General features: G+C 38.8%; 1 protein-coding gene across 2 annotated transcripts in view; it reads right to left on the bottom strand.

Moving 5' to 3' along the window:
- PREX2 (phosphatidylinositol-3,4,5-trisphosphate dependent Rac exchange factor 2) overlaps positions 1 to 12,189 on the bottom strand; it is a 101,298-nt gene that overhangs the window by 4,274 nt on the left and 84,835 nt on the right. For both annotated transcript variants that reach the window (XM_033155347.1, XM_033155348.1), the window contains exons 35-38: positions 11,987 to 12,101; positions 5,880 to 5,946; positions 3,785 to 3,975; positions 927 to 1,029 (exon numbers count right to left, since the gene is read on the bottom strand). In XM_033155347.1, coding sequence (XP_033011238.1) covers positions 927 to 1,029; positions 3,785 to 3,975; positions 5,880 to 5,946; positions 11,987 to 12,101 — 476 coding nt within the window. The remainder of the gene's footprint in view (positions 1 to 926; positions 1,030 to 3,784; positions 3,976 to 5,879; positions 5,947 to 11,986; positions 12,102 to 12,189) is intronic.

The following is a 12,189-nucleotide window of genomic DNA, read 5'->3' as shown; positions in this document are numbered from 1 at the left end:
AGGGGGGGGTTCTCCACCAAGACATTTACAGGGTTATTCATTTAAACAAAATGGTCAAATATAGGATACCTAAACAATCATTTCCCCTTGCTGATTGGGAAATAGAAGATGCCCCGAAGCAGCAGTAAGTAACTGAAGAGTTGTTTGTGGCTTCAGAAAATATAATCAAATAAAAAAGACTGTTCCCACTGCACCTTCAGTTTCTAAAGGCAGAATTCTGACCAAACATTTAAAAGCCTGGAGAGGTTCAAAGAATGGTCAGCACCTGTGCTATCAATAATGCTTTATTTCCTCATAAAATATAACAAATTCAAAAAAAATATACCAAAGTTATCGGAAAAACTACAAGGTAGATGGCAATTAAGATCAAAACAGACGCATCCATCACTGTGCTGTAAATGTTGTGTTTTATGTTTTGACTATCTCAAGGTCATGCTGAGCCAGGAGAGATAAATTCATGCGCTCAGAGAGCTGGGCATTCTTACTTTCATTTTGTACCTTGCACCTTGCAGTTTTTTCTCTGAAGTGGGTTTTTGTTGTTGTTGTTGTTTTGTAACAAAGCTGTGACACGCTGGAGGAGAAGTGGCACTACCATCAGTGCTGATTTTGGGCACAATTGTGCCGATTTTGAGTGAGATCTCGCCCCAAATGGGCATAATCTTGCTTGAAATCAGCACCACCTCTTTGCCGAGGTGATGGGGCAGCAGTGGGCCCCTTTGGATTGATGGCCATGGCTCTAACCACCTGCCTTGGCTAAGAAATCCTGGGTTCCCAGGCCCAGCCCTGTTCAACCTGCATATGCTCTAAATATTAATGTTGTACTTTCAAATGGATAGAATTGCTTTCCAATGCCAATAATCCAACTGGGGGAAAACTGAACATTGGGTGGCGAAAATGTAACGTATCAAAGCAATAAAGAAGCTTACTTGTTTGCGCATCACATCTGTAGCTTGCAGGATATAGCGAGGCGGTAGGCCATGACTCCGAGCAAGAATTATAGCCTGTTCCAGAGTGACACTCAGAGTGCACCTGCAATACAAAATCAGATAAATGCAGGAGAGATCAAGTTTTATTGCGTTCTAGTTCTCTGTGTAAAAATATGTAGTCATGTTGGTCCATTGGAACAAACATCCAAGTTGCTGTAGGATAATGTATTTACTAGGTCCAACAAAAACCGTCAAAGTAGTGAGTAGCCTTTCTTTCTAGTTCTACAGAGCTCTTCTTACCATCTAGAACACACACAAGTGAGGGGCTGATTCTGGAGCAAAAGACACAAGCCCCGTCCACCAGATACCAAGTGCTCTACTATTCAGATTAGGGTTGAGTGTTTTTCTTGCAGTTTTATGATGCAAACATGTTGAAACTGTGCACCACATGAAAATCAAAAGTCTGTGTGAAAATTGCTTTTGAATTTAAAAAGCAATTTTATCATTTTTTTCTCAAACCGGTAAAACTCAAGTTTATAGAACATATTTTGGATTTTCATTTGAGATGATCCAAGCCTACTGCTCTTATCCGCTGGGCAACACATATAATTCAATCTGATGGATATTTACTTAGTGGTAACTGCAGGAGACTCTTGAGAGTCCCATGGACTGCAAAAAGATCAAACTTATCCATCCTTAAAGAAATCAGCCCTGAGTGCTCACTAGAAGGGCAGATCCTGAAGTTGAGGCTCCAGTACTTTGGCCACCTCATGAGAAGAGAAAACTCCCTAGAAAAGACCCTGATGTTGGGAAAGATGGAGGGCACAAGGAGAAGGGGACGACAGAGGATGAGATGGTTGGACAGTGTTCTCAAAGCGACTGGCATGAGTTTGGCCAAACTGCGGGAGGCAGTGAAAGATAGGCGTGCCTGGCATGCTCTGGTCCATGGAGTCAGAAGAGTCGGACACGACTGAACAACAACAACAAGTTAAACTGAGCTGAATTCTATTGTAAATTGTTGTGATCTGCTGCAGGTTGGGGTGGCATTTTGTGCTTGCGAGGCAGCTAGAAACCAACCAACCAGGGCATCTAGGATTGTAGCTGTGGCCTCAAAATCCGAAAACAGAAGATTCTCCCTCTTTAGGATTATGCTACTTTTAATAAATGATTGCGAATTTACATAAATGATTAATTTGTATACATTATAGTAAATATGTTTCATGTAGCACTGTGAATGTTAATAAGTACATTTGTTTTCTTTCTGGTGTGATTCTATTCAGATGATACACTTGATTGCTATACATGTCTGTCTGGAGAGATACAGGATTTGTTGCTTTAATGTAAAATTGGAAAATGCACTGTAATAAAAATCAAAGCAAAAGTAATTGCTAACTTTTCAAAAGCCCTAATATTAGCTTCGATGCTGGAATGCAAATAAATCTTTCAAGCATTTTTAGCTTAGTGCTGTTAAGTACAGTTCAATTTGGACTCTGTGGAAGAAATAACAGACAAAAGAGCCAGACTCCATCCTCTCTCTGTACCAAACTGAAAGATAGCTAGGACATGGATTTGTATTTAACTAAAATGAAAAGCTGATAACATGATTTGTTGCCAATGGTCGTTTTCTGTTAACTCACATTGTTAGTATGCATGCACACAATCCTTTTAAACTACATTTATTCTCTCTCTTATAGAAAGCATAGGATTGTTAAGTGCATTCAACATTTGATCCTGACTGACCTGGGTCCTGTGACTGTCTCCATGTTGGAAACCCTATGCACAAGCAAGTCAGCCCCTTTGTGGTTAACACCAATCACGCATTGGCTGCAAAGTGTCCACAGTGGGCATCAAAGAGGTGAGGGTCACTGTGCATGTTTCCACTTGCCCTTTTGTACATTCAGAGGGCTTTAAAGTTCTTAACCTCAGCAGGTCATGTAGATTTCAAAAGATTATAAATTTCTTACTACTCTGAGAACACTTGCATTACTCTAAAAATAAGGTCTTTTATTTTAACGTTTTGTTTTATTTCCACATATTTTGAAAAAATGCCCTACCATCTGCTACTTACTCATTCTGTTCTCTTGGTTGGGTTTTGCTAATTAGTGACCTTTAAATAAATTAGTTCTTTATTCATGAGAAAAGTCAAAACCATTCAAGATTTAATACAAAAGGCAGAGAAAGCAGACCAAGTTTAGATTCTTAAAACCAGTGCTTTTCTTCTGGGGGTACACATACCCCTAAATATTTTGTGAATCTTTGTACTTTTATCCATTTACTGTATTTATTTTTCCCAATTTGAACTATAAAATGGTGATTTTCTTGAGTCAAAATGAGAGTAGCCCTAAACATTTTCTTTTTCTTTTTAGAAAAAAGCACTGCTTAAAACTGCCAGTTGGGTTCTCACTTCTGAGCTGTCCTCACATGCCAATCCACAAAATGGCTTATATTCCTCTCAGACCAGTAGGAGGCATGCATCTAGGAAGCATTGTGGTATACCTAGAAGCAGCATCCATTTAATTTTTGTTACGTAATTTATCTCATACTCAAGTGAAACCCAGCTTGCAGTGTGGCACCCAAGACAATCTGGGCAATGTTATTAGTTATTCAAGAGCAACACCACAGTAGAGTAGTTCACAAGGAGATAGCTCTCTACCACATTTGGGACAGCAACATTTCTAATATATATTTTACATAATGTAAAAAATAGTGTTACATATTCTTATGCTAAGCCACCTCACAGTCAGTTACACGAGCTGTACACACATGTTCAGTTCTGAATGAAAAAGGTTTAAATAAATCATTATTATTGGAACTGGGTGACAATAGCAGCAATCAAGAAAAGTGATAAATTACCATACCGGTGAACTCCACTATTGCACATGATGATATGGCAAGCTCCAAGTCTGCTACAGAGTTCTGAAGAGACTGACAGCAGTCCAACTCCTGAGGCACTGCATGCTGTGTAAGCACAGGATGCCGTGCGCTTGGATCTTATGAATGACACCATCAGTCGATAAAGTTCATCCAGAGAATTGATGGGCCGCATCAGCTGCAAGTAAGTGACAATGCTGCTGTCATTAACACATACTCACTGCCTCAAGAAGAAAGTAATGAATTCTAAGTTCATTAAAAACCAAACTGTAATTTCTCTTAATGACATGAGAATCAATAAATTCAGAGCATAGGTACCATGGCATCCTGAAAATAGCCTATTTGTCCTTCATGTAGAAGATAAGTAACTTTAGGTCCCATTACAGTGGTACCTTGGTTGTTGAACATAGTCCGTTCTGGAAGACCGTTCGACAACTGAACCGAGGCGCAAGGGAGAATTTCAATTTCAGTGGTGAAAATTGAAAAACACGCAGCAGAAGCCGTTCGACTTCCAAGGAGCGTTCGAAAACAGAAGAAATTACTTCTGGGTTTTCAGCGTTCGAAAACCGAAACATTCTTCTTCCAAGACATTTGAAAACTGAGGTACCACTGTACTAGGATAAAGACAGGCAAAGTTGTAGCTGACCCCTTAGCAATTATATAACAAAAGATAACAGCTTTTGTTATTTAATTAGGCAATTAAAGGGAATTAATAGTGAAAACTTTTTAAACAGGCAGATTACACTTTCTAGTGAGACAAAGAAAGGAAATGGAACTAATGAATTGTCATACTTACAATAGAGTTTTTTTCCCCTCTGAAAACTCTCTCTTATATTCACATGCTCAAGGAAGACAGAGTTGTCAGTGGCGGAGCTTCATGCTCCGGCACCGGGGGGGGGGGTGAAAAGCAGGCAGGGACAGCGCTGGTGCGCATCCTGGGGGCGTAGCATGCCGCCAGTAGCCCAGCACGGGCAGGGGGGCAACCGTGATGGCACCCCACTGGGATAGTGCTGCCGGGGGCGGTGCGCTCCCCCCGCACTCCTCTTCCTCCGCCACTAGCTCCAGAGAGCTCTACTGATTTCTGCTGCTAACAGTTCCTTTAGTGGGGTAGGAGAGCTGGGAAAAAAATTCACATCCAACAACCAATGCACCCCTTGGGTTTCAGATAGTACATGGTAGACAAGTCTAAAAAGCCTGAGACACCAATTTTCATGGTCCTCTAACAACTATGATGGCTCATTTACCAGAAGTAATGTATTTAGCATGAATTCTGGAAGTGTATACTCTATTCTGGCCAAACTAAACCTCCTAGAGCCTTTGTTTCCTGGCCTTTTTAGACTTACCTACCATGTACTATCTGAAACCAAAGGCGTGCGTTGGTTGCGAGACGTGAAATATATTAGCATTATTTTCAGCTCTTTTACCCCACTACTTCTGCCCTTTCTATTCCATTTCTGATGCTTGTGCCTCCTGTTTTATGCTTTAAGGTTCATACATATGCACCTGTCCAAAACAGCTACTTATGAAGGTCTCATCTTATTAGCTTACATAAGTAAGTTTATGCTGTGCCTCCATGACTGGAAGCTGTGTACTTTTGAATACCAGTTGCTGGAAATTGCAGGAGGGGAAAGTGCTCTTGTGCTTGGATGCTGCTTGCAGGCTTCCTGTAGGCACCTGGTTGGCCACTGTGAGAACAGGATACTGGACTAAATGGGCCATTGCCCTGAACCAGCAGGCTTTTCTTATGTTCTTAATTCAGCCATTCTATGTATGAACATGGGCACATATGCCCATCTACAGAGAAATCAAATATGGCAGCAGCAGCACTGGAAGGTATGGTATAGTTGAGTGAGCTCTGCATTGTGAGTAACCTAAATCTCTGAAACATAAGAAACTTCCCTGATAAGGACCCTAAGGAGTAGGTTCCCCTCCTTCATATGATTAATCCAGTTCTTAAGCTTAGTATGTCTCAAGAAATACAATGTTTTCCATGTGGACAATATGCATTGCACTATTGCTCTTAAGGAATACCTAATTCGGATGATGAAACAGTTTAATTAACACATCCTTTTTTTCATTTACCTTATCTATATAAGCAGCTTTTGATGTTGAATTAGGTGGAAGATTTGACTTGTCCAGGTAAAATGCCCTGAAAAAAAATAAACATCTACAATGGGTTAATTGTTCAAGAGCTTTTATAATGTACTTTTAAAGCAAAGACCTTTAGCCTCTTTGTGGCATTTTTAAAGCATTCACAACACAAAGAACCATCATGATGGGCAAATGTTAATTTAATGCAACCCTCCCTTGAAACTTATTGTGAAAAATATTAATAATTTTGAGGCAAGCTGTCCTGAAAATTAAATGTACCCCACCATATGGTGCAAGCCAAAGCTTTCATTAATGTAAAATATGCTAACCCTTGGAAACAGGCTTAGTTAAAAGTTGTAGAATGAGAAAAATCTTATTTGAATTACAAAAGTAATTCTTTAGAATATATGACCTTCACAGGGTCATGTTTACAGCAGCTTGCATACGATCTACTGCAATTAGTAATAGTCTGGAAAAGTAGATCATGAATGTGTATGAGTAGTTCAGGACCCAAGTTCAAATACTTTACTTGCAGTAGAACAAATGAAGAGCACTTTTTTATTTGATAGGTCTTGATTTTATGGTCTACAAAATAACCATGAACGAATCAGTCAACACCAAGCATAGCACCCAGGGATCTATGCAAATTCTGGGGTGTGCTATCTCCTTCCTTCCATTTGTGTTTGTTGTGCTTATGAGGACAATAAAAGGATTTGAACCCTGCTTATATGGATGCCTGGGGACTAGCTCTAGCACAGTAATTGCTAGCATGCTTCACTAGCTGGTTGAGTTCAGGTGGGAGGATACTGTGGTGTCATATTGCAATTTCTGTGTGCAGTAATGTGTTTCCCCCTGTGTCACAAGTTTTTAGTTATTTCCATGTGTGGGGAGAATGCATATATTGAGTATATTAGTGGCAGCGCAACCCACAAGCTGCCACTGGTGGTGTTCCATTGGACAACACTTGTGTTTGTCATTATTGTTTTTTAAACTCTTGGTATTTTTAAAGAATGTGTTGTTCCCATCTATTCCTGGGCTGAGCATGCATTGTATTTGGCAGCCATTTTACCAGCAAAGCAGAAGCATTTATCTATTTCCTGTGTAATACAAATATAGGGCAGTTCAGCCCTCACACCAGATTGGTTTTCAGAGTGTGACTTATGTGAACATGAAATAATGAATACTACCAAGTATTATTATTATTTATTAAATTTGTATACCACCCTTCATCCAAAGATCTCAGGGTGGTTCAAACCATAAAAATACAAAATGTAAGTGAAATGCATAACAAAAACAAAACAAACCCATAACCCGCCCTCCTACAAACACTTTTAAAACGTTAATCAGCCCAAGGCCTGGTTGAAGAGGAATATTTTCATCTGGCACCTAAAGTAGCTGACACTTGTAGAAATTTTGAAAGTGCTACACTTCTATAGCTTTTTACAATATGATCTTCTGTCGTTCTGAGAACACGGTGAGCTGAGGACAGCATACAAATTTCCAAAGTACTTCGCTTAATTACTAAATGCCTGTTTAGGACCTTAATCAAATGTTACGAGGAAAGCTAATGGAAAACTTGGAGTAATGCCCAAAGTGAGGCAGTATTTTCTAATCTACCTAGAGTGACAAGTGTGAAATCATAATACTTACTCCATGGGTAGGCAAACGTAAGGCCCAGGGGCCAGATCCAGCCGAATTGCTTTCTCAATCCGGCCCTCAGATGGTCTGAGAATCAGCGTTGTTGTTTTTTACATGAGTAGAATGTGTCCTTTTATTTAAAATGTATCCTCTGGATTATTTGTGGGGTATAGGAATCCGTTCAGCCCCCACCAAAAAAAATTATATAGTCTGGCCCCCAAAGGTCTGAGGGACAGTGGACCGCCCCCCTGCTGAAAAAGTTTGCTGACCCCTGACTTACTCAATGTGCAGAAAATATTAGCTTTGCCATTCTGAAAATGTGGGAGATTTTTTTTTTTTTAAAGGTAGAAATTATATAGGAGTAGCCCATTTCAGTCTGAATGAGAATTATTGTTGTTGTTATGGGAACATGCCTTACATATAACAAGATAAGGTTTAAAGCTGACATTTGATGTTTGGAACAAATCATAGTTTCCACATTTTATTTGAATACAAGAGATTGGTTTGTTGAAATCACGTATAACTATACAGCAACCAGGATCAAATGGTAATTAGGTCTAAACTTATCTAAATCATGCACCATAGAAAACAAGGTCAGGGAAATAAAAAGTCAGGAAGTGCAATAAAAGAATATACGTGATCCAGTTGAATTCCAAATATGGTTATGGTTTAAAACACACAAACACACACGTTCTGAAATAGAGCATATAAATTCACATACATGAATATATAAATAATCCCTCCTTTTTATTATAATATGCTTTCTAAATTCTACCAACATTTCCTATGTATTCTGCATGCTTTATCTTTTGTAATATAGCTTCATTGACCTATTTGCATGGTCACAGCAAGCAAGTTGAAGGTCTAATGACTACTAATTTCGTTGTGAATAAAAATGTCATTACTAAAATTTTGTTTGCAACTCTAACTCTTTTTTATATTTCACTATAGTACTCCATTGATCATATATGTTAACACAGAATTGTAGACTTCTTGAATTATGAAATATTAAATTTGTGGTATTATTTGGAAGCAACATGTTTATTGTGTATTCTAAATTGTAAAACACAAATTAAAGCTGCCTATTGTTAGAATTATCATTGGTGTAGTTGTCATACTGTACCCCTGCTTAACTCTGAAAAGTGAAGAAAAGGGGGAAAGTACTTATAGAGAACAAAATACTTATTTGTGCTCACAAAGAAGATGGAGTTACTATGTGAGATTTCTCAGTATCTCTACTGTTCAGATAATAAAGAGGTTTGGGAAATCCCCAGAACAGGGAGAAGTCCTATTGTACAGGCAGAAGCCCATTTCCAACAGGATGACTTTGGTAGATATAGCCCAACCCTTTCACCTGTGTTGTTGCAATCAACATTTCCTTTGCTTCTAAAATTCTATTAAAATATATCAGCTAAAGCCATTTTCAGGCTGTGTTAATAAGAGAGAGGAAGAAATTTTCAATAAGAAAAATACATGGCAGACAGATGAACTCCATAATTACCAGTATTTATTTTGTAGTATGATTGGGGAATGCTGTTTTAGACTTCTAAACTTTATTTTTCTTACACAAGGAAGACTCCTTGTAAGAAATAAAAGAGGGCCAAATTCCATTAAAAATGTTTATTTTAATAAATGCAAATGACTGTTAAGCAAATCAGGTTTGCTTTCAGCTGAAAGGCATATTTTTCATAAATTTGAAATTGTAATTAACTATTCCTGGTTGAAAGCAATTTGTTTATCAATTTTGCTCTAGTGCACAACTGGAGAATTCAAATTGTCAAAAGAGGTGTGTGGATAGGGAGCTATTAGCAGAGGATTTGTTTTCTGCAAATGAGTTCAAACAAAATATTCTTCAAATGGATTGCATCATATGCTTGGGATGGACAGCATTCATTTCCACGGAAGAATGAAGAACAATGGCCATGGGAAAGCATTTTTCACTATTTTTTAAACAGCTTGTATAAGATATAGTTCTGAATCTACTACGCAAATTACATGGTAGTTACTCAGGTGCATTCCATGTTTGGAGGCCCTGGGTAGACTGCAGACAGGTCATCTGCCAGCCTATGATAATATACCTGCATATGATGTCCCCAAACTTCTTACCTACATTAATAGTGCTGCTCCTGGTGTGTGCATAAGTAAGGCAGTGACACCAGGCAGTTTGGGCATGCAGCCCAGCACTCCGATCAGTTCTGCTGCTGGGGTCCCCACACAAGTGCCCTTGTAATAGCCAGGCTCTCCTATGGTGAGTATTGGATTTGCTAAAAACAGGGCTGCCACAATTAAGATGGTGGGGCTGGAAAGTATTGGCATGCAGCCTGCAGCTTCAACTAGCATTGCCCTCCAAGTTCTTGCTGGCTGCCATGGCCGTGGTAAAGAAGATGGGCCAATATGGCACATGCTGGAGTCAGGGCCACTTAGATTCCATAAGAGAAAAGAGAAAATTGGATGTAAAGAGTAAGAGGTATTAAAAAAAATAAAATTTCATTTCATTTAAGAATTGCTTTATGGTAATACATTACTACTGTATTTGATTTCTTCCTTTCACATAATTTCCCAAGATTATGAAGAGATTAACTGATTTAATCAAAAGCTCCTGTAATTATGCAATGTTGATAGTGCTATGCCTAAATTTTTGCTAATGTATCACTAAGTTCCCCATAGCTCTTAATAACTGCTGAGCTTTCATATATACCGCAATAAAGGTGTTTAAAAATCTTTGCTGACTTAATTACTTTCTCCCTTTTGAGCAGCATCTTCCCATCAGCAAAACATAAGGTCAGGGTAAATTTACACCATTAACCTTTCCCCCAACCTGAAAACAGAAAATCAGCATACCATTTTTCTTGCAAAAATGCCAAGGAAACAGAACTAGTAAAGTCTAATTATAAAACACAACAGCAATCTGGCTGAAAAGTTTGACAAGAATATATAGAGCCATTAAAACGAGACTAGGGCAGATGCTAAAAGATTTATATGCACCTTTCTAAATTTTCAACATAAGTAGTTTCCTGACTATTACCATGCCTTAGCTCATGGGTAGGCAAACTAAGGCCCGGGGGCCCAATCACCTTCTCAATCCAGCCCGCGGACAGTCCAGGAATCAGCATGTTTTTACATGAGTAGAATGTGTCCTTTTATTTAAAATGCATCTCTGGGTTATTTGTAGGGCATAGGAATTCAGTCAATTTTTCCCCAAAATATAGTCCATCCCCCCCAACAGGTCTAAGGGACAGTGGACCGTCCCCCTGCTGAAAAAGTTTGCTCACCCCTGCCTTAGCTGATTGTAACACCCTGGTATTTCACCTAGTACACAGTGTGTTCCTTATAGGCTACCATATATATGCTGAAATCTGGAGCAAATGGGAAGTGAGGATTTTCACAGCAGACTGGCTTTTATTGTCTCTTCAGAAGTAGCATGGTGTGCATTGGAATGGAATTAGGTCAGTTGGGTTTGGAAGAATGTACCATCTTGTAGATGCTTAAATCTGCAGCCTAGTTAACTTATTCTTGTCTCCTGTTTTCCTTCAAAACATTTGGCGAACTACTTGTATTAGTTTATATTAAAAGTATAGAGGATCATAATGTTTATGAAGCTTGAAATGAACACCAAGTACGTGTGCTTCTCCCTTCCCTTGCCCCACCTCTCCACTCCTCCTGTGCTGGCTTCAACAAGGAAATCCTGGTGGAGTTCTAACTCAAGTTCCCTATTATGCCCAAAATGGGGAACCCTGGTTTAATATTTCAGCAATTTCTTACCTGCCCTTCACCACAAGATCCCAGTGGTGGTTGCAACCATATAATTATACAATATTGAAATAAAACAAAACAATTTAGAACAAACCAAAGAATGTACATCAGACAACAGGTATGGTCTCTTAACAAGGATATTAAGATATGAACTGATTCAGTACAAGAGGGGAATGTACATGTAGGTGCTCATTCCCTTTGTAAACTACAGTTTATTTATGAAGTTTGAGCATTACATCCAAACCATCTTTCTGCATATGAGGGTACAAACACTTGCAAGAAACGCTACAGAATGTTAAGTATTAAGATAACGATGTTCCTGCTGCTATTTATACAGGGCTATCAGTATGCATAGTGCTTTCCAGAGACTAGAGGACAGTTCCCTACTGCGAATAGTTTCCAGTCTAAAATCTGCAAAGCAGTGGAAGGGGTGGCAATATGCATTTATTCAGTTGCACATGCTTAGGCTGAGTTGCAGTAGGGCATGGGAGTCACTACTGACTTAAATTTAGGTATTCCTACCTGAGCTAATTTGTAGGTCAGGTTGATACCAATGCATATTAATAATAATTTGCAATCCTAAAAAATGCTTGTGCTTAGAGAGCCACTAAATAGGACTTCACTTGCCCTTTAGAGTACTTGTTTCAAGAGTATGACTCAAATAGGAGCTCTTGGATAAGACACATATAGATAAGCAGTTACCTTACCTGAGTTTTTGGTTATACTGTTTCACTTTTTCCAATGAAGCTGCATTAATCTGGGCTTGAAATTCTTCTACTGATACATTGTCCCTGTAATAATAGCCTTCCATGCTTTCTAGGGCTACAAAACAAAATAAATATAAGTATCTACCGGTGTATGATTCTCTATATGATTATTTTCTTCCGATAAAAATATATCTAGATATGCT

This window comes from Lacerta agilis, chromosome 7, assembly GCF_009819535.1.
Source record: "Lacerta agilis isolate rLacAgi1 chromosome 7, rLacAgi1.pri, whole genome shotgun sequence".
Taxonomy (NCBI): domain Eukaryota; kingdom Metazoa; phylum Chordata; class Lepidosauria; order Squamata; family Lacertidae; genus Lacerta; species Lacerta agilis.
This window is presented reverse-complemented; position numbering and strand designations above follow the sequence as displayed.